This window comes from Myotis brandtii, unplaced genomic scaffold (assembly GCF_000412655.1).
Source record: "Myotis brandtii unplaced genomic scaffold, ASM41265v1 scaffold154, whole genome shotgun sequence".
In the NCBI taxonomy this organism is placed as follows: Eukaryota; Metazoa; Chordata; class Mammalia; order Chiroptera; family Vespertilionidae; genus Myotis; species Myotis brandtii.
In genome coordinates, this window is record NW_005355584.1 from 10372814 (window position 1) to 10398753 (window position 25940).

At 36.4% G+C, this 25940-nt stretch overlaps 1 protein-coding gene across 3 annotated transcripts in view; it reads left to right on the forward strand.

Moving 5' to 3' along the window:
• Positions 1-25940, forward strand: part of ROCK1 (Rho-associated, coiled-coil containing protein kinase 1) — a 134882-nt gene that overhangs the window by 65619 nt on the left and 43323 nt on the right. For 2 of the 3 annotated variants that reach the window (XR_001361160.1, XM_005861605.2), the window contains exons 12-18: positions 1303-1391; positions 3971-4019; positions 9138-9273; positions 11461-11552; positions 12107-12353; positions 21391-21497; positions 22933-23083. Coding sequence is in view for 2 of the 3 variants with exons in the window: in XM_005861605.2 (XP_005861667.1) it covers positions 1303-1391; positions 3971-4019; positions 9138-9273; positions 11461-11552; positions 12107-12353; positions 21391-21497; positions 22933-23083 (871 nt within the window). In the remaining variant the exon portion in view is untranslated. The remainder of the gene's footprint in view (positions 1-1302; positions 1392-3970; positions 4020-9137; positions 9274-11460; positions 11553-12106; positions 12354-21390; positions 21498-22932; positions 23084-25940) is intronic. The other variant, XM_005861607.2, reaches the window with a different exon arrangement.

Consider the following 25940-nt stretch of genomic DNA (forward strand, 5'->3'; position numbering starts at 1 on the left):
TTATTTACCTTCTATAATTGAAACTTTGTTGCTTTGAGTGGAGCTCAGAGCCGGCTGCAGCAGCTGGGAAGCTTGGCTTCCTCCATCATTGGGGCAACTAAGCTTCCTGCTTGCTCCAGCTCCGTGGCTGTCGGCCGCCATCTTGGTTGGGTTAATTTGCATATAGTCGCTCTGATTTGACTGGTGGGCATGGCTTAAGGCATAGCGAAGGTATGGTCAATTTGCATGTTTGTCTTTTATTAGTGTGGCTGTTTCTCAGGGTGGTTCTGATCTTGACTCTCTGTTCATTTTAATTTTCAGGTAATCTCATACATGTTCAGCTTGTTCCTCTGAGCTCCAGCCTTATTTAATCCTCTCTCTTCTTCTCCCTCTCTCTCTCTGACTGGACTTCTCTTCCTGCACATCTCTTAGGCACCTCAACCTAGGTCAAAGCTTAACACACAGTTCTTCTCTCTCCATTTCTTCCCCAGCAGTTGTTATTACGTTACTTATCGTTGGTAATGGTACTCTGTCTGTTCTTATTTCTAATCAGTTGTTAGGTTATAAATTCTGCCTTCCAGTTGACACCGTTATCCATTTTCTCCTCTCCTTTCTACAGCCTCTGCCTTATATCAGACCTGAAAATACTGGAACTGGTTGCTTTGTCTAAAATTTTTCTACCCTCTAATCTATTCACCTTACTATTACTGAAGTGATCTTTCTAAAATGCCAGTACTATGTCATTTCCCTTTTCAAAAGGCCTACTTTTGCATACAAGGATCATGGTCCCACTCACTTTTTCAATTTTAGGTGATTCATTCTCTGTTATGTTATGTGCTCTGCATATACTTAATTCTTTCTATTTCCCAAATATATCATATTTTCTCCTCTCTACTTTTGGAAGGCTAAAATGCCTTCCTTCTATTACCTTCTCTGCTTAGTAAATATCTTTCATTTTGTAGGTCTCACCTCCAACTTTACATCTTCCTGGAAGAATTGGATGTGACCTCTTCTCTCCTTCATAACATTTTATATATAATTTTATTATTACTTACTACATTATATTGTAATATTTTTTATGTGTCCATGGTTTACTGTAGGTTCTTTTTCACCCTCTCATTCTCCTATGCCCCACTATTTAACTGTTGACCAAATCTTTTTTGTTTTTCTTTCACTAATGCCTGCCACAGTGCCTTACATATGTGTAGGTGTGTGTGGGGGAGAGGGGAGTAAACAGTGTAAAATGGTAACATAAACGTTCCATTTTAAAAATCTCTATGAATACTCTTAGTAGAATGAGTTTTATTTTGTTTTCAATTAAAGCAGGAGAGTTTGCAAAAAACAATTTATAAGCTGGAAGAACAACTGCATAATGAAATGCAATTAAAAGATGAAATGGAGCAGAAGTGCAGGTGAGAATAAACTATGTTTCTTACATTAAAAGTTGTATATTGAAGCTTACTTAAAATTTGCACTCTGTAAACACTTGAAAGTAGAAGTAAGGTGCTAATATACAGTCAATGAAGAATGTCTTGGTTAGAATTGGAAAGTAATATGTATGTTGGCATTAGTTATAGTTGCCTTTTCCTCAGAATATAAACTATATTTGCTCCTCATGGTCTTATTAAAAAACTACATAGTGTTGATTCCCTTGGTGCCTGATTGATTGCTTTTCTCTCTCATTTTAATTAGGTAGCTGAAAGAGCAAATTATTTTACATTAAATCAGATGCTTTCTAAGATGTTAATGTTGTCAAAGATTAAAATTCATTAAATTTTTGATACAGACATTATTTTTTCCACTGTGATTTTTTAGAGCAGTAATTCAGAATTTTTTCCTATGAGTCTAAATTTGATAACAGTATGTATTTATGAAAATGTAGAAAGATTATTTTAAATATCAGCATAATGGTGAGTTACTACAAACAATAACTTTTCTTATATTTTTAGTGGATATATTAAATAAATGAAATACAGAGGTAACATAGAGATAAAGTATGCAACAAATGGAATTGGGAAAACTGGCAATTTTGTGACTGGGGTTAAGAGAAAACAAGTAAAATTCTCACTGCATACCATTCCTGATAGAATAAATAGCAAAGCTTATAATACAAACTTTTTTTTTATAAAAGCACTTGAATATAAGCAAATAATTAAATGATACCGCGATTTGGAATGAATTTCTGAGTTTAAAATATGGAAATGGCAGGTGTGGGGGATAAATAGATGTTAATACATAAATATTGAAAAGTTCCTACATCCAAAAAATACTATAATCAAAATTAAAAGGCAAATGACAAACTAGTGGTAGTGGTAGTGGTGAGGATCAATTTGGGAAAGAAATAAGAATGTCCAGAGTGGCCAATAATCACATGAAAATGTGAGGTGTGTGGGTGCCTAGGTTGAGGCTAGGAAGGTCAACAGAATCTAGATCTTGAAGGACTTTGTTTATGACAAGCTAAGAAATTTGCAATTTTTATCCTAAACGTGATGGAAAAACATTGAAAGTTATTAAACTAAGAAGTAAAAACAAAACAAAAACAAACAACTTAAAAATAGAAGTAAAAACACAACAAATTTACTTTTGTTGTTGTTGTTAATCCTCATCAGAGGATATTTTTTCATGATTTTGAGAGAGAGAAAAACATCTATCCATGTGAAAAGAGACAGATTAATTGGTTGTCTCCTGTATGTGCTCCACAAGAGCCAGGGATTGAACCTGCAACCCAGGTATGACCCTAATTGAACCCTTTGGTGTGCGGCCGATGCTCTAACCACTGGGAACACCAGCCAGGGTTCAAATTTCCTTTTTAAAAAGAACTCTGGTTAGTTGGCAGCCTCTGACATTTACTAACTCAATTAAATGGGAATGCGGGAGGAAGATCAGTCAAGGATAATTTCTAGGTGGTATCCTTAGGGACACTTAGAGAAGAAGCAGATTAGTATCGTGGGTAAGGGTGTAGAGCAAGGAAGGAGTAAGTTAAGTTCTGGAAATGCTGAATGAGGTATTTGAGGGGATATTCGTGTAAAATATTGTATATGCAAATTTGAAGCTCAGAATTATGTTTAGAGCCAAAGAAAATGAATTGTGATAGAGATAATATACTTTTAGTTAAAAATATATTTTATTGATTTTTTACAGAGAGGAAGGGAGAGAGATAGATAGTTAGAAACATCGATGGGAGAGAAACATCGATCAGCTGCCTCCTGCACATCTCCTACTGGGGATGTGCCCGCAACCCAGGTACATGCCCTTGACCGGAATCGAACCTGGGACCTTTCAGTCCGCAGGCTTACGCTCTATCCACTGAGCCAAACCGGTTTTGGCTATATATATACTTTTAGTTTACCTCAAATTTTTGCTCAAGTTGTTAGTGAGTATAATTACTGATTTTTATATGCTACCTTTCCCTTCATTTACTTAATTTTGTATTAAAGGATAAATGACTAATTTTTATTTAGTATCAAATATAACATAAGCAACATGGATGGAATTCAAGGTCTTTAAACTTGGATAAGAAAAAGTGAATATTTTCTCTAACTTACAAGTGAAATTCAGCATTTCCTTTATAAACATCAGCAGTAAACCACAATTATTTGCAGTAACTGTGAAATTGTTATTATCAATAGAAATTACAAATATTTTCTTATAGTACAATTGTTATCTCTAAATATCATTTGTGCTCACTACTATTTTGAATTACTACTTTGTTAACAAAGAAGCACACATGTTACAAAATCATACATTTTTTTTTAAAGTTTATGACTGTATTTCAATATCTTGGCTTTTTTTTAATCCTCTGTATTTTATTTTGTGCTAAAAATATTATTCTGAAAAAAGGCAATAGGCTTCACCAGACTGCCAAAGAGATCCACAGCACAAAAACAGTTAAGAAATCTTAATTAAATGGAAAAGTGAGAAATGTAGGGTTCTACTCAAGGTTAATAAAAAATAAGCATATTTTTAATATACATTGCTTTTGTTTTTACAGAACTTCAAACATTAAAATAGACAAAATAATGAAAGAATTGGATGAAGAGGTAGGTACTTTTGGCTTTCTAATCAGAAGTGTTCTTTTTTGAGAGTTTCCCCCACTCTTTCAGATTGTTTTGTTTTCTGAGAAAATTACATTTGAACTTTATAGGTTGAAATACAAAAAATTATGATGAAAGCCTCACATTGGAGCTGCAGTTTCAAGTGATGCAGATTAGATTATACTTTAGTTTATTTTGGTATAGTTTTATTATAGAACAGTGTTGAAGTTTTAGCACAAAAATTTTACTTCAGTTGTTCTTAATAGTTAAAACTCAGTGAGAAAGGAGCAAAAGAATCAAGAGATCAGAAATTGAATCTGCAGCCATAGCAGAAAGAAACAAATAGGAAAGAGGAAAAAATACAATTTTAAAAGGACTGACATTAACATAATTTCATGTGCTCAAGTGGGAAATACATTGATTTTTTTAAAATATATTTTATTGATTTTTCACAGAGAGGAAGGGAGAGGGACAGGGAGTCAGAAACATCGATGAGAGAGAAACATCGATCAGTTGCCTCCCGCACTCCCCCCACTGGGGATGTGCCCGCAACCAAAGTACATGCCCTTGCCCGGAATCGAACTTGGAACCCTTCAGTCCACAGGCCGACGCTGTATCCACTGAGCCAAACCGGTCAGGGCTGATTTTTAAATTATTTATGTTTTCCATGGTCACCTAACAAGCAGTTTTTATTATCAGTGAAACATTTCATGATACATACGTTTGTTTGCGAATATGTAATACATTTCCTTTTGGTCAACTTGTAAATGTCTTTTTACCTCATGTATGAAGGATCCCTTAAAAAGAAATATACTCTGTATAGTCTTCCTCTCATTGATGACTTCCTTTATCATTTTAGATGTAATCTTTTTGATAGTTTTTGTGTTGTCTTAATTTTCTCTTAAGGAATAGTGGCAGTGGTGGGGTTTTTTTTTGGGGGGGGGGGGGGTTGGGAGGTTCATTTGTAGCTTTGGGTATCCATATAGTCATCTGAGGAGATTTAGATAATATTTTATCAACTTGCCATTGGTCTTTGTATATCCAGCCTAGTACTTTTTATTTGACTCTAAATATTTAAGAAATCCTTTTTTGCATATCTTCCACTTTTTATTTCATTTCTAAAATACAAATAAAATTCAAGTGTGCTAGATTCAAGTTATTCAGCCTTCCAAATTCAAGGTTGAAAGGGAAATCTTAATTATAATATTAGAATACATTTGTCCCCACCTTATCTGCTGAAATATATTTCCTTTTTTTGTTTTATTGATTAATATACTTTTATTAATTTCAGAGAGGAAGGGAGAGGGAGAGAGAGAGAGAGAGAAACATCAATGATGAGAATTATTGATTGGCTGCCTCCTGCATACTCCCTACTGGGGATCGAGCCCGAAACCCCGCCATGTGCCCTTGACCAGAATCAAACCCGGAACCCTTCAGTCCACAGGCCAACTCTCTATCCACTGAGCCAAACTAGCTAGGGCTGAAATATATTTCAAGACCCCCTAGTGCAGCGGTTCTCAACCTGTGGGTCACGACCCCTTTGGCGGTCGAACGACCCTTTCACAGGGGGGTCGCCTAACATCCTGCATATCAGATATTTACATTATGATTCATAACAGTAGCAACATTACAGTTATGAAGTAGCAACGAAAATAATTTTATGGTTGGGTCACAACATCAGGAACTGTATTTAAAGGGCCAGAAGGTTGAGAACCACTGCCTAGTGGATGCCTAAAACACCCAATAGTATTGAACCCTATGTATACTATTTTTTTTCCTATATATGCTTGCCTTTTCACTTAAAGGAAGCATTTTATGACTTCCCTTTGGCATATCTGAATTGCTAGCATCACTACTCTTGGGCTTTGGGTCCATTATTAAGTAAAATAAGGGTTATTTGACCATGAGCACTGTGATACCGTAACATTCAGTTTGGTAACCAAGATGGGGAGCATATACAGATGGCATGGATACTCTGGGCAAAGGAATGATTCACATCCTGAGCAGTACAGAGCAGACAGTGTGAGATTTCATCACATTGATCAAAATGGTGTGCAGTTGAAAACTTACAAATTGTTTATTTCTGGAATTTTCTTTTTTTTAAAAAAAAATATATATTTTATTGATTTTTTACAGAGAGGAAGGGAGAGAGATAGAGAGTTAGAAACATCGATGAGAGAGAAACATCGATCAGCTGCCTCCTGCACACCTCCTACTGGGGATGTGCCCGCAACCCAGGTACATGCCCTTGACCGGAATCGAACCTGGGACCCTTCAGTCCGCAGGCCGACGCTCTATCCACTGAGCCAAACCGGTTTCGGCTATTTCTGGAATTTTCAGTTTAATATTTCTGGACCTCAGTTGACTGCAGTTAATTGAAACCATGGAAAGTGAAACTGCAAACAATGGATTGCTATTCTGTTTCTAGAAAGATGGCGTAAAAGTACTTTCCGCTATTCCGCCTACACAGTATAGCTTAAAAGCCTAGACATTAAATATAAAACAAATGTAAACATGATTCTGAATGGTGACGAGAATATAGACCAGCTAGAGGACTTGGTTTCCAAGAAACTACACAGAAATAAATGTTATGGGTTTTCTTTTTGCTCCACATATCCCAGACTGGCTGCTGGAGAAGTTAGCAATCTGGAAAAACCAACAAGCATAGATAAGAAAAGCCACTCTCTCTAGCTAACAGACCAGGAAAAGGGCAGGCTAGCAAGTCTGAAAACTTTTACATAATCATTGCTCGTGTCAGCCAAACACAACATAAAAAATGTAACCTTACTTTCACCTGCAAAGGGTGAGTGAAAAGCCTAGACTTTCAGTCCTCTGGCACAGTGGTGTCAGAGAATATCCAATGGAAGGACTTTCATATCCCCTGAGAAGTGACGAGCCTTCCCCCCGCTTCCCCAGTTAAGAGTCATTGGCAACCATGTGAGGAGTTTGGTTTTTACTTCCACTCAGTAGCAACAGGCACCCCCCCACTCTCTGCTGGGGTGGTGTCAGAAAAAGTCAGGTAGAGTTTGAACCTTCAACACTGAAATAACGAGCCTGCTGCCCCCCAGCTCCCAGCCATGGTGTTATCAGTGGAGACCTAGTGGTGTACCAGAACTTCCATTTCCTCCCAGCAGTAATGAGGACCATGCCCCCTCAATCTCTGTCAATAAAAATCAAGTGGAAAAGGAGGCAGTACCTCTTAATCCCACCAGAACAGTGACAGAAGACACCTGTTAAATAGAAGACTTAAATAAGATCCAGAAAACTGGAGAGTCACATGCAAACGAATGAAACTGGATTACAGTTTGTCCCCATGTACAAAAATTAATTCAAAATGGACCAAACCCCTAAATATAAGACCCGAAACAATGAGTTACATAGAAGAAAATATAGGTACCAAACTTATGGATTTCAAAACACTAGTTGTAAGGATTCTCAATGAACTTAGAAATTTAACAGCATGAAAAAGAATATGGACACCATAACAAAAAACCTGTCAGGAATGAAGGATATACTAACTGAAATAAAGAATAAGAGAGAATCAGCAACAGTAGAGTAGTTGAAGCCGAGAATCAAATCAAAGATTTGGATATAAGGAAGCAAAAAACACCCAATCAGAGCAGCAAAAAAATAAATTTTTAAAAAATCCAAAAGCCGTAACCAGTTTGGCTCAGTGGATAGAGCGTCGGCCTGTGGACTGAAAGGTCCCAGGTTCGATTCCCGTCAAGGGCATGTACCTGGGTTGCAGGCACATCCCCAGTAGGAGATGTGCAGGAGGCAGCTGATCGATGTTTCTAACTCTCTATCTCTCTCCCTTCCTCTCTGTAAAAAATCAATAACATATAAAAATAAAATAAAAAATCCAAAAAAATGAAGATAGCATAAGGCGCCTCTGGGTCTTTAGCGTAGTACTAACATTCAATCATGGGGGTGCCGGAAGGAGAAGAGAGAGACTAAGAAATTTGAAAACCTATTTGAAAAAACTTACCTAACCTGGTGGAGAAAATGAAGCCCTGGTTGGTTTTACTCAGTGGTTAGAGCTTCAGCCCATGGACCAAAGGGTCTCTGGTTCAATTCCTGGTCAAGGGTATGTGCCTTGGTTGCAGGTTCGATCCCTGGCCCTATTGGGGCGAGAGCTAGAGGAAACCAATCAATGTGTCTATCTCTTGTCAATGTTTCTTTCTCCCCCTTCTGTCTCCCTTCCACTTTCTAAAAAGTCAATAGAAAAAATATGTGAGGATAAAACAAAAAAATAAAAAGTGAAGCATCAAAAGCAGGATATGCTGATAATAGTAACTCAGAAACAGAAGATAAGTTTTTAAGTTTCCTCTCCCCTTTGGTTTCATTTTCTAAAATAGGTATCTTCTCCATTACTTTATTTTAAATACATTTTTTATTGATTTCAGAGAGGAAGGGAGAGGGATAGAGAGATAGAAACATCAATGATGAAAGAGAATCATTGATCGGCTGCCTCCTGCACAACCCACACTGGAGATTGAGCCCGCAACCTGGGCATGTGCCCTGACTGAGATTCGAACTGTGACTTCCTGGTTCATAGGTCAATGCTCAAACACTGAGCTACGCTGGCCGGGCCTTCATTACTTTTTAGTATGCATTAGTAGGTAGATACATAAAAAAAATCTTACAAAAGGTAAGTTGTTGAGATAGGGAAAGGATTAAGGTAGCTATACAGGGACTGGTTAATTTACTGCACATACTGTAGCATTTGGTGCCATTTGAGCTTTACACCATTTATTTATCAAATATGTAATTATTACCTGATCCCTTTCATATTTTATATCTTAAATGTAGGATTGTAAATAAATCAAAATGTTGGTAATATAATGCATTGTGGTTATCTTAAACTAATAAAGTGATTCAACCTGATGGGTTTTTTATAAGCATGGATTTAAAACTCCTTGAAAATGTTACATATCTAGTTCAAGTAGAGGATTCTCACTGTCTTATAAGGCAAGCTAATTCTGTTACTAGAAAGTTGTCATTAGGAGGTACTATCTGATATTTGAAGCAAAAATTACATAAGTCTTTGTGTTTTGTTTTTAAGAACAGTATTCTCTCAAATGAGGAGTATTGCAAGGATAACTCTTGTCATTATAATTTCAGGGGAATCAAAGGAGAAATCTAGAATCTACCGTGTCTCAGATTGAGAAAGAGAAAATGTTGCTACAGCATAGAATTAATGAATACCAAAGAAAAGCAGAACAGGAAAATGAAAAGAGGAGAAATGTAGAAAATGAAGGTAAATTATTACTTCTTTTGAAAAACACTGGAATTTCTGTCTAACACTATCCTTGAGGTCTTTGTCATGAGCTTTTCTTAATTTTAGTGCCTCTGATATATTTTTAAAGTCATAATCCTATGATACCTCATGAGCTAAATACCCATATCTCAAGATAAAATATATAGCATATTAAGATCAGTAGTAATATTTTAGGTAAAGTAGTGATTTTCACCATTGTGTGTATATTGGAATCTCCTGGAAAGCTTTAAAACAGTGGTTCTCAACCTTCCTAATGCCACAACCCTTTAATACAGTTCCTCATGTTGTGGTGACCCCCAATTTCATTGTTACAAATTGAACATAATTAAAGCATAGTGATTAAAACAGTATATAATTAAATAAGCGTTTTAGGCGACCCCTGTGAAAGGGTCGTTCGACCCCCAAAGGGGTCGCGACCCACAGGTTGAGAACCGCTGCTTTAAAAAAATACTGATACCTAAACTCCAGAGAGTCTAATTTAATTGATCTAGACATGTGGCCTGAGCATCAGTATTTTTATTAAGCTCTCTAGGCACTTGTAGCAAGCAGCTACCTTAGAGAACTCATAAACTAGAATTTCATGTTTAATGTTAGTGTTGTAAGTGCTTCTAAATAGCTTTCTAGCCCTAGCTGTTTTGGCTCAGTGGTTAGAGTGTTGGTCGGCCCGAGGACTAAAGGGTCCTGGGTTTGATTCCAGTCAAGAGCATGTACCTTGTTTGCAGGTTTGATCCCCTGCTCGGTTGGGGCATGTGCGGGAGGCAACTAATTGATGTGTCTCTCTCACATTGATGTTTCTCTATCTGTCTCTCCCCCTCCCTTCCATTCTCTCTAAAAAATATCCTCAGGTGAGGATTAATGAACATAAATTTTTTAAAAAAATAGTTTTCTACATGCTTTGATCCAGTGATTTTTCTTTTAGAATTTTTTTACGTACACACTTACGCAATGTAAACTGATGTATAAACAAGGCTATTTATTCATTGTAGCAATTTTTTAAATGGCAAAATTATAAACAACATAAATGTAATCAATAATATAATAAATTTTGGTATGCTGTATCATAGAATACTATGCATCTTATAAAAGAACAATGTATTTCCTTATATGTTATAAAAGAATCTCTAAATCGTATCTTTAAGTGGGAAAAAAGTAAGATCAGTGCTAAAACAGGGGTGCTCGTCTAAATAGCTTAAATATATGTGTATATGTATGTATATATGTATATATATTATGTGTGTGTGTTTTAAATAATCTCTTAAATTGATTTTAGAGAGAGAAAGGAAGAGAGAGGGGTTGGGGGATAGGGAGGGGGGTGAGGGAGAGCAAAAGAGGGAGAAACATTGATGTGAGAGAGAAACATCCATTGTTTGCCTCCCATACACAACTAAACTGGGGATTGAACACCCAACCTGGGTACGTGCCATGACCAGGAATCCCTGGACCTTTCAGTGTATAGGATGACGCTCCAAACAACTGAGCCACACTGACCAGGGTTATTACATGTTTGTTTTTATATATTAGGATATGGATACATAGATTATCTTAGGAAGGATATGAAAGAAATTAGTAATAGTTGTGGCTGGGGGGAGAATCAGAGGGACTAGGAGACAATGTGGAGGTAGGAAAACTCATTCTACACTATATACCATTTGGTACCTTTGGAGTTTTGAACCATTTTAAAAATACTGAACTATTCAAAATAAATTATATTAAAACTAACTCTATAACATTTCACTAATAGATTGACTTTATTAAAGGAATAAAAGAATTTGGAGTATTATAACAGTAGAAACAAATCTATTTTTGCATTCTATATTATAAAATGATGCTGTACTTTTTGATGAATTTAACCCTTTGCGGTCCAGTGTTATTTTTGGAATTCAAACAGTCTGGTCCAAATTAATTGACGGGATTGAATATTGAACTTTTTAATGTTCTTATTGCTCGACATTGGACCTGCTCTTAGCACCTGGTCTGTCGAGTCAGCCTCGAGGTTGGACCGAAAAGGGTTAAAGAGTACTTCCAAGATGGAATTTCATTTTAGGAATGGATCTGCCATAGCTGACTATTATGGCCTAAGATTAAATTTCATTTTGTTTAAGTGAGTTTATATGTCTCCTCCATAAAAACTTTGTGATTTCTACATCTTATTCCTTCATTTACTAGTTTCTACATTAAAGGATCAGTTGGAAGACTTAAAGAAAGTAAGTCAGAATTCACAGCTTGCTAATGAGAAGCTGGCACAATTACAAAAGCAGGTAGGTTTTTGGAACGTAGTTTATTAAAATACTAGAGGCCTGGTGCATGAAAATTCATGCATTGGAAGGGGGTCCCTCAGTCTGGTCTGCCCCCTCTCACAGTCCAGGAGCCCTCAGGGGTGGGAGGAGATCCAGCGATCAGGGGAAGGCGACACCCACATCATACCTCTGCTGCTGCCACTGCCAGCAGCGCAAGCCTCGGGCAGCCCTGGTTACCTGAGCCTCGGGCAGCCCTGGGCTGCTGGGCAGCCACCATTCAAGGCTTGCCTGCACCTCAGGCTGGCCCTGGGAGGCTGGGGGGCTAAGGGGACTGGGGGACTCCGGAGGCTGGTGCCCCGGCGGGGCTGAGGGGACTGGGCGCCGCCATCTTTGAAGGCGTGGCAGCAATTAGCATATTCCCTCCTTATTGGCTGTGGGTGCTGCCATCTTCTTTGTGACATGAGGGTCAATTAGCATATTCCCTCTTTATTAGATAAGATTATAATGAATAAGTTTGATTGTATTTTAGTAAAACTATTTTCTTGCTCTTTTTTTTTTTTTTTTTTTTTTAATAGCTGGAAGAAGCCAATGACTTACTTAGGACAGAATCAGACACAGCTGTAAGATTAAGGAAAAGTCACACAGAGATGAGCAAGTCAGTTAGTCAACTAGAGTCCCTGAACAGAGAATTGCAGGAGAGAAATAGAATTTTAGAGAATTCCAAGTCACAAACGGATAAGGAGTATTACCAGCTGCAAACTGCATTGGAGGCTGAACGAAGAGACAGAGGTCATGACTCTGAGATGATTGGAGACCTTCAAGGTAATATATTTTTTTACTGTGGTAAGATGTATATAACAAAATTTACCATTTATCCATTTTTAAGTGTATGGTTCAGTGGCATAAAGTACTTTCATATTGTTGTGCAATCATTATGACTATCCATCTGCATAACTTTTCTTCCATCCCAAACTAAAACTCTATACCCTTTAAACAGTAGCTCCCCATTATTCACTCCTCCTAGTTGCTGGTAAACACCAACCCACTTTATGTCTCTATGAGTTTGATTGTCATAAAAGTGAAATCATACAGTATTTGTCCTTTTGTGTCTGTCATGTTCCACTTAGTGTAATGACTTCAAGATTCATCCATCTTTAGCATGTGTCAGAATTTCCTTCCTTTTTAAAGCTGAATCATATTCCACTGTATGTATATAAGACATTTTACTTATCAATAGAAGGTGATTTTTCTAAATTTTTTTATTGTAATTGTGCTTCAAAGCATAAAATTTACCATCTCGATCCTTTTTAAGTGTAATATATTTTTTATCATGTTGTCCTCATAAAGAAAATGACTTTGGTGAAACCAGAAATAGTTAAGCATTTTTCCTCTTTCAGGATAATGCCTACATTTGTATCACATTGTAATTTCCTTACTCTCATGGGCATGCTTGTGAGGTAGATAATGTGGATATTTCCAATTCTATAGCCAGATTACTGAAAACATCATTTTAAAACATGCCTAATTCACAAAAGTCTTACTCAAAGTGGGACTAATCCAGACTGAGATGATTATCACTATTAAAACCTGGGAATTCCTCATGCATTGTTGGTAGAAATAGAAACTCAATTGCAGAAATAGAATCCCATTACAAATGAAGAATTAGGTACTTGGGAAGGTTAGAACTAGAAATATCAGCAGTCTTTGTGAGTCAAAAGAAAAATTGAGTATAACAGTAAATAATGGAACATTTTCACAATGCTATTAAAATTCAGTTTGTTTTTAAAAAAGATGCCCTGGTTCTACCCACTTCTCATATATTTTTCTATTTTCTATTCATATTAGCAACAGCATCTATATTACTTAATCAAATAGATATGCATGGAAGTTGCCAGATCTCTCAGGGAAAAATTGGGGGTGGGATAGTCCATTTTAACCTTAGTCACAGGATGGGAACATAGTTTGGGGTCTCATGGGGTTTGATGATTAGCTATAATTCTGTGGAGAGAGGTCAGGGTCAATTTTTGTGACTGGAAATGGAAATTAAGATCTCCCATTGGTTCTTAGCTGAGGAGTGTTGTGCAATCTTATTTCTCAGGCTTAAAATAGATCGAAATATAATCAAGAAAGTAACCTCATATGTATTAGAAAAGCCTCATTTAAATTGCTTTTCTAGGCCTTTTTTTATATAGCCTTACTGTTTGAAAGTCACTAAATCATTTCATCGGCCTTTATTATCTATAAACCAAGGAGAGTAAAATAGGTGACCCCCTATAAATTCTAAAATTCTTTAAGTCTGTAATTTTTCAGATATGACTGAGCTTTGAAGTGTTTACCTTAGAAGAAGAGGCCATCATGCATGTGTTCATCAACAGTGGTTTTAATTGAATCTATTTTCTAGATATTAGTGTTATTAAGGAAAATTCATAGCATGGTTTATTGAGGTTTATCTTTTTTCTATGCTTACTTTGAGGTTTAATTTTTTAGTTTAAATGAATCAAAGCTGGCATGCATCAAAAAACACACACAATCAACATACATATAAAGATGCATTTTGGCCCTGGCTGGGTAGCTCAGTTGGTTAGAGTGTCATCCTGCTACTGCCAAGGTTGTAGGTTTGATCCCTGGTCAGGGCACATACAAGAATCAACCAATGAATGCATAAATAAGTGGCACAACAAATTGATATCTCTCTCTCTCTCTCTCTCTCTCTCTCTCTCTCCCTCTCTCCCTTTCTCCCTCTAAAAAAATCAATAAATAAAAATTATTTTTAAAAAGATGCATTTTAGTTTTAAAAAACACAATTTTTATATTAATCTTTCATGGTCTTTAAGAAATTTCAGGTCCCTCAGATATAAATTTCTCATAGTCTAGGACACTGGTCTTCTGGCAGAGTCAAGATTATTTCCTAATTCAGTGTCCTTTATGTATACTGGTAGACATGTATGGGGAATGACTTCCCAAATATAATTGGATAGTAAATATTTTAGTCTTTGTGGGCCACATATGATCTCTGTTACATATTTGTCTTTTTTAATTTTTACAACCCTTTAAAAATGAAAAAAAAAAAACCAACAAAACATTTTTAGCTTCATGTCTGTAGAGATACTACGGGTCTGAAGTTTGCCAACACCTGTACCAGTGTACAGTTAAGGCTGCTGTTATAGACAAAATTAGTTTCCAAAAGTCCAGGCCATATAGGCTTAAATAAAATGAATAGACAAAGAACAAAATGTCATGGAGGAATGAATTTTTTTTTTCATTAAATCTTTATTGTTCAGATTATTACATTTGTTCCTCTTTTTCCCCCTCATAGCTCCCCTCCACCCAGTTCCCACCCCATTCTCCGCCCTCACTCCTCACCCACTGTCCTCATCCATAGGTGCATGATTTTTGTTCAGTCTCTTCCCACATCCCCCACACCCCTTTCCTCACCAAGAATAGTCAGTCCATTCTTTTTCGATTCCCCTGATTCTATTATAATCACCAGTTCATTCTGTTCATCAGATTATTTATTCACTTGATTTTTAGATTCACTTGTTGATAGATGTGTATTTGTTGTTCATAATTTGTATCTTTACCTTTTTCTTCTTCTTCCTCTTCTTAAAGGATACCTTTCAGCATTTCATATAATACTGGTTTGGTGGTGATGAACTCCTTTAGCTTTTCCTTATCTGTGAAGCTCTTTATCTGACCTTCAATTCTGAATGATAGCTTTGCTGGATAAAGTAATCTTGGTTGTAGGTTCTTGCTATTCATCACTTTGAATATTTCTTGCCACTCCCTTCTGGCCTGCAAAGTTTCTGTTGAGAAATCAGCTGACAGTCGTATGGGTACTCCCTTATAGGTAACTGACTTTTTTTCTCTTGCTGCTTTTAAGATTCTCTCTTTGTCTTTTGCTCTTGGCATTTTAATTATGATGTGTCTTGGTGTGGTCCTCTTTGGATTCCTTTTGTTTGGGGTTCTCTGCGCTTCCTGGACTTGGAAGTCTATTTCTTTCACCAGGTAGGGGAAGTTTTCTGTCATTATTTCTTCAAATAGGTTTTCAATATCTTGCCCTCTCTCTTCTTCTGGTACCCCTATAATTCTGATGTTGGTACGCTTGAAGTTGTCCCAGAGGCTCCTTACACTATCTTCGTATTTTTGGATTCTTTTTTCATTTTGCTTTTCCGGTTGGGTGTTTTTTGCTTCTTCGCATTTCAAATCTTTGACTTGATTCTTGCGATCCTCTGGTCTGCTGTTGGGAGTCTGTATAATATTCTTTATTTCAGTCAGTGTATGCTTAATTTCTAGTTGGTCCTTTATCACAACATCGAGGGTCTCACTAGATTTCTTAAGGATCTCAATACATTTATCGGCGGTTTCCATAAAATTCTTGAAAAATCTTAGAACCGTGGTTTTGAACTCTATATCCAGTCGTTTGCTGTCCTCCATTTCTGTCATTTGTGACCTGTTTCTTTGTCTTCGCATTTTGTCTGCTTCCCTGTGTTGGTAGAGTGGTTTTGTGTGCTAGGTGTCCTACAGGGCCCAGTGGCTCAGCCTCCCCAGTTACCTGAGGTGGACACTCTTGGTGCACCCCCTTGTGGGCTTTGTGCACAGTCTTGTTGTAGTTATGCCTTGATTGTTTTAGGTGTCACTGGGAGGAATTGACCTCCAGGCCAATTGGCAGTGAGAATCAGCTGTGTCTGCAGTGGGAGAACTTCTGTGCTGAAGACACCCTTCTGGGGCAAGACTTGCTTCAGTGGGGCTTTGGTGCTCACTGAGTCTGCCCCCTGAGTGTGTTCCTTATGAATCTGAGGAGTTGTAATCTGGGTGGTCCCACTCTGACCACTGGGTACACTGGCTCTTGGATCTAAGGAGGTGCTAATTAAGCCTCTTCCTGAGGTTACCCAGCAGGAGCTATGAAGAGATATGCAGATTCCCCTTCCTTTTTTGGGGGTTTGGGGGTGCCCAGATGAGGCCCAGCTGAGAAGCAATGCAAGCTGCTGTGGGGCCTTGGGCCTTCTCTTGGAAGTTCTGGGTCTGTCTGGCCCAGCTGCAATTTGTTAGGTAGTTGTCAGATTGTAAAGGACCCGGGCATTCATATGCAAAAGGCTTTGCAGCAGCCTGGATGGGGCGGGGTCTCGGAATCAACAGGGCGGAGCAAGCAGCTATGGCTGATTCCCAGTAGTTGTAGAATTTCCACTCAGCCAGCCTTCCTGTGGTTCTGGATAATGTCCGTTCCATCTTTTAGTTGTATTTTTGAAGTGGTTGTGCGAGGCAGCAAACTCCGGTGTTTACCTTTGCCGCCATCTTGGTTTCTCCTCGAGGAATGAAATTTTTAACTCAAATGAAATTTCTTCATGTAGTAAGTTTATTTGTGAATCTTCAGATTAAAATGCAAAAAGACAAATTTTTTCAATTAACCATTTGAAAAAGTATTTTATAAAATCCTCTTCTTTAGCCCTAGCCAGTGTGGCTCAGTTGGCTGTAGCGTCGGCCATGCACTGGAAGTTCATGGGTTCGATCCCAGTCAACCCAGGTGGGGTGCGTACTGGAGTCAACCAATCGATGTATCTTTCTCACATCAATGTCTCTCTTTCTCTCTCTCTCTCTCTCTTTCTTTCTCTCTCTCTCTTCTTCTCTAAAATCAATAATGAATAAATAATTTCCTCAAAATCCTATTGTTTAGTTGGTTGTTTCACTTTTTATGTTGGAAATTTCAGTCGTATACCATAGGAGAACATACAATGACCCTAGGTACCCATTATTCAGTTTCAGTAATCTTTATCTAGAAGCCAGTCATGTTTTATTTATACCCCCACCCCCCTTTCCCAATCATCTGACACTAAATTTATTTTGAAGCAAATTGCGGGCGACTCATTGTTTAATTTGTAAATATTTTACTGTCTTTTAAAGATAAAGGATTCTTAAAAGAAAAAACAAACAAACATGACCACAATATCATTATCAAACCTGAGGGAAAAGTTGGTAATTATTTAATATTATAATATCTAGTATTGTAACATCTAGTCAGTGCTCAGATTCTTCCTTTTTATTAAGCCATTCATCTGTTGATGGACATTGAGTTATTTCCTGTAGTCCCATTATTTGTTGTTGTTTTTGTATTTTACTTGAATTAGGCTCCAATTAAGATCTACACATTGCATTTATAATATGTCCCTTAAGTTTGTTTTGGTTTTTTAATCTATAGGTTCCCCCTCCCTTTTTTGTTGTTTGTAGTTGCTATTGGTTAAAGAAAACAGGTTTTTTTGTTCTGTTGATTATCTCCCATTCTGAATTTTGATTTCGTCAATTAACATGTTGCTCTGGTCCTTGTAGTACTTTAAACTGAACTGGTATTTCTGGAGCTTGATCTATTTCAGGTAGGACTTTGGCAAGAATACTTTTTTTAAAAAAATTATTATTTTTTAAAATATACCTCTATTGATTTCAGAGAGGAAGGGAGAGAGAGAAAAACATCAATGATGACAGAGAATCATTGACTGGCTGCCTCCTGCACGCCCCCTACTGGGGACCGAGCCCGCAACCCAGGCATGTGCGGGTTGTGCATGTTCGATTCCTTGACCGGAATCGAACCCGGGACCTTTCAGTCCCCAGGCTGATGCTCTATCCACTGAGCCAAACCAGCCAGGGCTGGCAAGAATACTTTTAAGACATATTATTTTTTTTTAAAATATATTTTATTGATTTTTTACAGAGAGGAAGGGAGAGAGATAGAGAGTTAGAAACATCGATCAGCTGCCTCCTGCACACCCCCTACTGGGGATGTGCCCGCAACCCAGTTACATGCCCTTGACCGGAATCGAACCTGGGACCTTTCAGTCCGCAGGCTGACGCTCTATCCACCAAGCCAAACCGGTTTCGGCAAGACATATTATTTTTGTGCCAAGAGGCACATAAAGTCTGGCTGTCTCTTTTTGTGATGTTACAAGCCATTGATGATCATTGCTTAGACCCTTTTGTTTCTTTAGGAGTTTGCAGTGCTGATGATCTGTTTTTACCATTCTTCATTCCTTCATTAACTCAAATACTACTAAAAACATTTTTTCAAGTATATATCTTGAGGTACAGCTTATAAAAAAAAGTCAAGTTAAATACTTGATTCTTTATTATTTTTCCGAATGGTAAGTTATTTCCTCAGCATTCTGCAAAGGTAACCAGTGACATTTTAAAATATACTATTTATGAACTTACAAATTTTAATGTATTTAAATGTATTAGCTCACTATAATATTCTTATTGATGATCATTTGTGGCTAGTGGGAATCTTCAATTTTATACAGTGTCTAGTAGTCCTGGATAGCATCTTTTCTTTTTGGTATGCATAACATATTTTCCAGGATCATTTGCTATTCTAGATCTGGAATTACTCATTTTCAATGAAACCTAGTTCGTTTTGTAGCATATGGCATTCAGAGACTGTAACCTGGATGCTGTGGGTAATGACTGCTATTGCATTGATAAATGTTTGTAGGGATTTTTAAATGAACAAAGTAGGAAATACTTATATTCCATTGTAATTGCTAATTTCTTAATTTATTGTATTGAAATTAAAAACTATTACATACCCGGTATCTACCACAATTTTTTTCTGGCTTTGTTCATAATGTATTTTGTTTTGTTTTTAGTTTTTAAGGGGCATTTGAAAATTGTGATGGTTTTTTACCTAATATATTTTGGTTTGGTTTTATTTTTTGGAAGAAAAACAATAGATTAATTTTCTAATCTAATCAGTCGGTTTTCTCAGACTCCATTTATTCTTTCTGCCTTTAATCTGTCAAATTTTAAAATATGTTTTAGAAGTTAACACTATGGCGGTTCTATTCCCAGTCAGGGCACATGCTAGGTTATGGGCTCGAATCCTGGTGTGGCGCATACAGGAGGCAGCTGATCAATGATTCTCTCTCATCATTGATGTTTCTAGCTCTCTGTCTCTCTCCCTTCCTCTCTGAAATCAATAAAAAATACATATTTTTTTTAAAAAGTTAACACTATGGTTTGACTTTTTTTTCTCCTAGCCCCCTTGTATTCCTAACAGCTTAGGTTTTTTTTTTTTTTTTATTGAGGTGAAATTCATATAACAAAAAATTAACCATTTAGAAGTGTACAGTTCAGTGGCATTTAGTATGTTCACAGTGTTGTGCAGTCACCTCCTCTGTTTAGTTTCAAATATTTTCATTATTCCAAAAGAATACCTTGTATGCATTAAGCTGTCCCTCCCTAAATCCCCCTCCCCTAACCCCTGGCAACCAGTCTCCTTTCTTTCTCTGACTCGACTTGTTCCGGATATTTCATATAAATGACAGCATACAGTATGTGACCTTTTGTGTTGGGCTTCTTTCACTTGGTACATTTTTAAGATTTATCCATGTTGTAGCATGTATCAGTACTTCATTTATGGCTGAGAAATATTCTGTTGTATGTCTATACCATATTTTGTTAAGCCATTCACCTATTGATGGACATTGAGTTATTTCTTCTTTTGTCTATTGTGAATAACACTGCTGTGAACATTTGTGTACAAGGATTTCTTGGAGTATTTTTTAAATCTTTTAGTTATATATATCTAGTAGTAGAATTGCTCAGTCATGTGGTAATTCTATGTTTAACTTTTGAGGAACTTCCAATCTTTTGAAAGAAACTGACAGGTGTTTTTTTCTCCTACATGAACATACTCCTACATGCACATATGTGAGTGTGTGTGTGTGTGTGTGTGTGTGTGTGCGTGCGTGAGAGAGAGAGAGAGAGAGAGAGAGAATAAGATTTGTTTCATTGCTCTCCAGCAGATAAACATTATCAGGCGCCAAATATTTAATATTCATTTGTTCATTAAAAATTACTTCAGAAACACTAAAACATAGGAAGCAGGTAGAGTGAAAACTTAAAGTACAGCAAGTTAAACATTGAACTTTTAAAGAAGTACACAATTTTTCTTGTCCTTCAGGGTGCCTTATCCATTTCCCTGCCAAATCCTAGACCACTTTGAATCACAAAGTAAGAAAATAGATTCTAGCTTTTGAACTAGACCATATGATTATATTTGTTAAATTCTACATGTATTAAATTTGTGATTGTTAAATACTTATGTTTTAAAAGCCTTAAAAGCCCTAGCTGGTTTGGCTCAGTGGATAGAGCGTCAGCCTGCAGACTGAAGGGTCCCAGGTTTGATTCCAGCAAGGGCACATACCCAGGTTGCGGGCTGGATCCCCGGGCATGCAGGAGGCAGCCAATCAATGATTGTCTCTCATCATTGATGTTTCTATCTCACTCCCTCTCCCTTCCTCTCTGAAATCAATAAAAATATATTAAAAACAAATAAGTAAATAAATAAATGACTTAAAGGCATAAAGCATGTTATGAGGAGATACTAAGTATGAGTTGCTACCATTGTATGGCATGAATCTCAGGTGCATTAAAACTAAGCTTTGTTAGAATGCTTGAATTCCTTAAAACATAGTTTTCTATAAAAATTGAGTTTGGCTCCATTCAGTTTAAGAGTAAAATTAAACACTTTCAGAATGTCTGGCACATAAAAACAACTTAAATACTTGCCCTAGTTAACTAAAGTGTCTCAATCTTAATATGGTAGAAAGAGCACTGAATACAGGCTCGGATTTGATTTCTGGACCAAGCTAAGGTTCATCTCTTTGACCATTTATGAAATAAAGAATATGTACTAGATGATTTCCAATTAGCATTAACAGTTTTTATTATATATTGTAGTTACTGTATATACTACCAAGATAACAATTCAGTCTGATCAGGAAATTTAAAACTTTTTTATCTTAATGGTCATGCTGAACAAAAAGACTTGTTTTAATGACTATGTGACTTGAACTTTTTTCTCATTCGATAGCTCGAATTACATCTTTACAAGAGGAGGTGAAGCATCTCAAACATACTCTTGAAAGAGTAGAAGAAGAAAGAAAAGAGGCTCAAGACATGCTTAATCATTCAGAAAAGGTAAATTATTAAACATTACCAATTATAAGAGTATTTACTGGGTATCAAATATTATAAGGTGATTGTATAAAATAGCATTTATTCCTAATGTTTATATATTATGTTTCTAAAAGTTTTATGGTTGATCGGTTGGTTGTTGGGGGGGGGGGCGGGGATGTGTCTTGATTAGAGCTTTTATTGTATTATTTTTGTTTTTACCCTTGAAGAGTATTAGTTGTTTGATATTATCTGATCACAAATTGCTTTGGTTTGGAAATACCTTTTCATATAGAAGGGTTTTTTTCCTTTTTTTTTGTACACGGGTATAATGAAGGTGCTGAACCTTATTACTAGCCTTATGAAGAAGGAAAATGAAGGTTCAGTATATAGACCATGTATGCTTTTTTCATTTTGTTGGTAGGAGTTAGCAAAATAGAAAATGCACAAAGTGATTGGCCTTTACATGTAGAATTTTCTTAGTCAAAAATGTCATTGGTTATCCTCTGTCCCTACCTTGCTAAAAAAAAAGAAAAGGATTAAATAGATAATATGCAGATCTAGCACTCACATTTTTGATGCCTTGCTGTAAACATGTAGGTTTAGTAGATCCTCAGATAAATGATGAGAAAATCTACCAGTTATCTTGTCTTTTGTACATGTTTTGTGACACTCAGAATAGTTTTTTCCTGTCTGAGCCTTGTATAAATGAGAAATAAGATGAAAAAGGAAGAGTAGAAGAAGCACCCAAACAGAAATGAAATAAATTTTGACTTGTTCTTTCATCAAAACTATGTAAATCTAGATAAAGATACAAGTGTACATAGAGATAATTTAAATGTTTTTAAAAAAGTGATAGCAAACATTTTTTTATGAATTGAAGAATTGTCCTATTTATCTCTGATCCTAACAATTAACCCTTCTAATATAAACACCATCACAACTTTGCTCTGCCATCAGCCATGGCTAATGATTCAAATAAGAAGTTGTGGGTAAAGAAAGGTGATAAATTTCTTTTAATTTTATGTGCTTATTGTGATTTTAAAAGTAAGACATTATAGCCCGGCCAGTGTGGCTCAGTGAATGAGCATTGACCCATGAACTAGGAGGTCAGGGTTTGATAGCCTGTCAGGGCAACTGCTCAGGTTTCTAGCTTGATCCCCAGTAGGGGGTGTGCAGGAGGCAGCAGATCAATGATTCTCTCTCATCATTGATGTCTCTCTCTCACTCTCTCTCTCTCTCTTTCTCCTTTCTCTGAAATCAATAAAAACATATTTTTTTAAAAAGGAAGACATTATAGCTAATGTGAAGTATACAAGAAAGTATAAAAAATAAACTTTTAAGAAATATGTTGTCCCATTTCAGACCAGTTGATTCATATATTATTTATTGTGGGATATTAATAATGTAAGATTTAATGTGTCTTTTGAACAGTGTATTATATGACTCTCATTTACAGGAAAAGAATAATTTAGAGATAGATTTAAACTATAAGCTTAAATCATTACAACAACGGTTAGAACAAGAGGTAAATGAACATAAAGTAACCAAAGCTCGTTTAACTGACAAACATCAGTCTATTGAAGAGGCAAAATCTGTTGCAATGTACGGTAAGTGTCCATTTTAATGTTTTCTGCATGATAAGTTTTTAAATAATACCTATAATGATTTTGATTCTAATCAAAATTTTGCTTTAGAGTAGTACAACTTATTAAAAATTATAAATAGTGATCTAGGAAGAGGATAGTTATCCCCCCTTTTTTGGATACCTTCCATTTTTTAAAATCACAATTTTATCTTCTAGTTTCCTCACTCTACCACCCTGTACTACCCACTACTCCCTGTAAAATAGAATGAAATCAATGTTTTTTCCTAGTTTTTCAGTTCTTTATTTTTTTAACCAATTTATTCTGGAACTTATTGTCTGTTAATTCATCTGCTTTCTTGCTTTGTACCCTCAATTTTCTCATTTCTTTGTAATTCCACTGTATTAGGCCTCTAAACATAACCCTAGATCAGACCAACCAGCCACTTTTTTTACTTCATATAGTTCTTCAGATGAGTGTTAGCCCAATGCATTATCTCCAATCATTTGAACTGTCAATTTTTTAATATATCACTCATCAGTTCCTTCTTCCAGACTTTGATTTCTTTTATCGAGCTTCCTGTGCCATTTCTTTATTATTCCACTGTTAGGTAAACTTTTCTCCTATTTCAAAAAGAAGTCATGAAAGCATAGGTGTGAATTCTTCAAAATCTAGTTCTCTTAATCAACCTATTCTATCTGTTTACACATCTTCAGTATCTTCCCTCTCATCTTAGAGGAGGGTGATCCTTTTCCTGTCCGGGCTGATAGTGCTCTAGCTGTACTCAGATCCGTCTCTTCTTATCTCATTTTAACTTACTGCAGTAGGTCCCCCTTATCCATGGTTTCACTTTCTGTCATTTCAGTTACCTGTAATCATCTGAAGTCCAAAAATATTAAATGGAAAATTACAGAAATAAACAATTCATAAGTTTTAAATTGCATGCTGTTCTGAGTATCATGATGAAGTCTCTCAGTGTCCTGCTTTGTTCCTCCAGGACCCTTTATCCAGCGTGTCAATGTTGTTCCCTACCTGTTAAGTCACTTAAGTAGCCTTATTGGTCATAGGTTCCACTGTTGCAGTAGCTTGTGTTCAAGTAACCCTTATTTTACTTAATAATGGCCCCAAAATGCAAGAGTAGTGATGCTGGCAATTCAGATATGCCAAAGAGCAGCCATAAAGGGTTTGTTACATACTGTCAGAAGCTCAATGGTAGCCTAATGCTATATCACAATTCTTATGTCATTCACCTCACTTCATTTCATAACATAGGCATTTTACATTTCATGTCATCACAAGAAAAAGGGTGAGCCCTAATCGGTTTGGCTCAGTGGATAGAGCGTCGGCCTGCGGACTCAGGGGTCCCAGTTTCGATTCTGGTCAAGGGCATGTACCTTGGTTGCAGGCACATACTCAGTGGGGAGTGTGCAGGAGGCAGCTGATCGATGTTTCTCTCTAATCGATGTTTCTAACTCTCTATCCCTCTCCCTTCCTCTCTGTAAAGAATCATTAAAATATATTTAAAAAAAAAAAGGGGGTGAGTACAGTACAGTAAGATATTTTGAGAGGTACAGATCATATTCACCTAACTTTTTTTAGAGTATATTGTTATAAAATAACAATTGGTACTAACTGCAGTTTTGCAGTTTCATGAATCCACTGGGGGTTTGGAGTGTGTCCATGTGGATAAGGGGCGACTACTGTATCTCTTTTTTCTCTTCTTTATCCTCAACCTTTTCTCCTCCACTGAATCCTTTATTGTTATAAACAGCTACAAGTCTCTCTCTCTCTCTCTCTCTCTCTCTCTCTCTCTCTCTCTCTCTCTTTCTCTCTATCTCTCTCTCTCTCTCCTCATTTAAAAAAAAGAAAAGAAAAAAGACAACCCTTGCAGCAACTGGTGATCTTTTCAGTTGCCACTGTTTTATAAACCTCTTTATAGCCAAACTTCTAAAAAAACAAAACAAAACAAAAAACACCCCAGAATCTTCTTTTTCTTCACTTTCTACTCACTTCATAATCTATTACAATCTGCAAGTGTCACTTAGCACCCTAAATTTAGTTTAAGGGAAACTTAAGATATTATCTGTCAAACCTGTTCTTTTTTTCTTTTTTCAAACCTGTTCTTATCCCCTATTCTTACTATCCTGGTTAATGGTTATATAGTTTTTATGAGCCCAGACTTGGAATCAGACAAATCTATTTTTAGTCAGTCCATGACAAATTAAAAAATTAAATGAGAAACAGGCATGTAAAAATGTCTAGACATAGAAAACTTTCAATAAATGAGAGATATTGTTATGGTTAAGGAGGGTGATGATTTTTAACATGTAGGAGGCTAAGTCAGAAATCTATTAATCATTCAGGATTTCTGCTTCCAAATGGTATATACAATGTAGTCCCTCTTTCGTATTCCTTTTAGTTTGTGATTAGATCATCACTTTGCTTGATCTGTTATAATAGACATTTACTTTTTACTCTGCCAAGTGTCATTATACCCATCAATCTGTTGTTCTTACTTAGGTCATAATGATCTTTTTAAAATTCAAATCTTGCCTGGCTGGCAGGACTCAGTAGTTGAGTATCTACCTATGAACCAGGAAGTCATGGTTCAGTTCCCAGTCAGGGCACATATGTGGGTTGCGGGCTCGATCCTCAGTGTGGGACATGCAGGAAGCAGCTGATCAGTGATTCTCTTTCATCATTGATGTTTCTCTCTTCCTCCCTTTCCCTTCCTCTCTGAAATCAACAAATATATATTAAAAATAAATAAATAAAAGAAAATGAAATTCAAATCTTACTGTTTTAGTCTTTCTTAAAATTCTTTTATAAAAGGCTTTTCATTGCTCATAGGTACATGAAAATTCCTCATGACATACAGAAT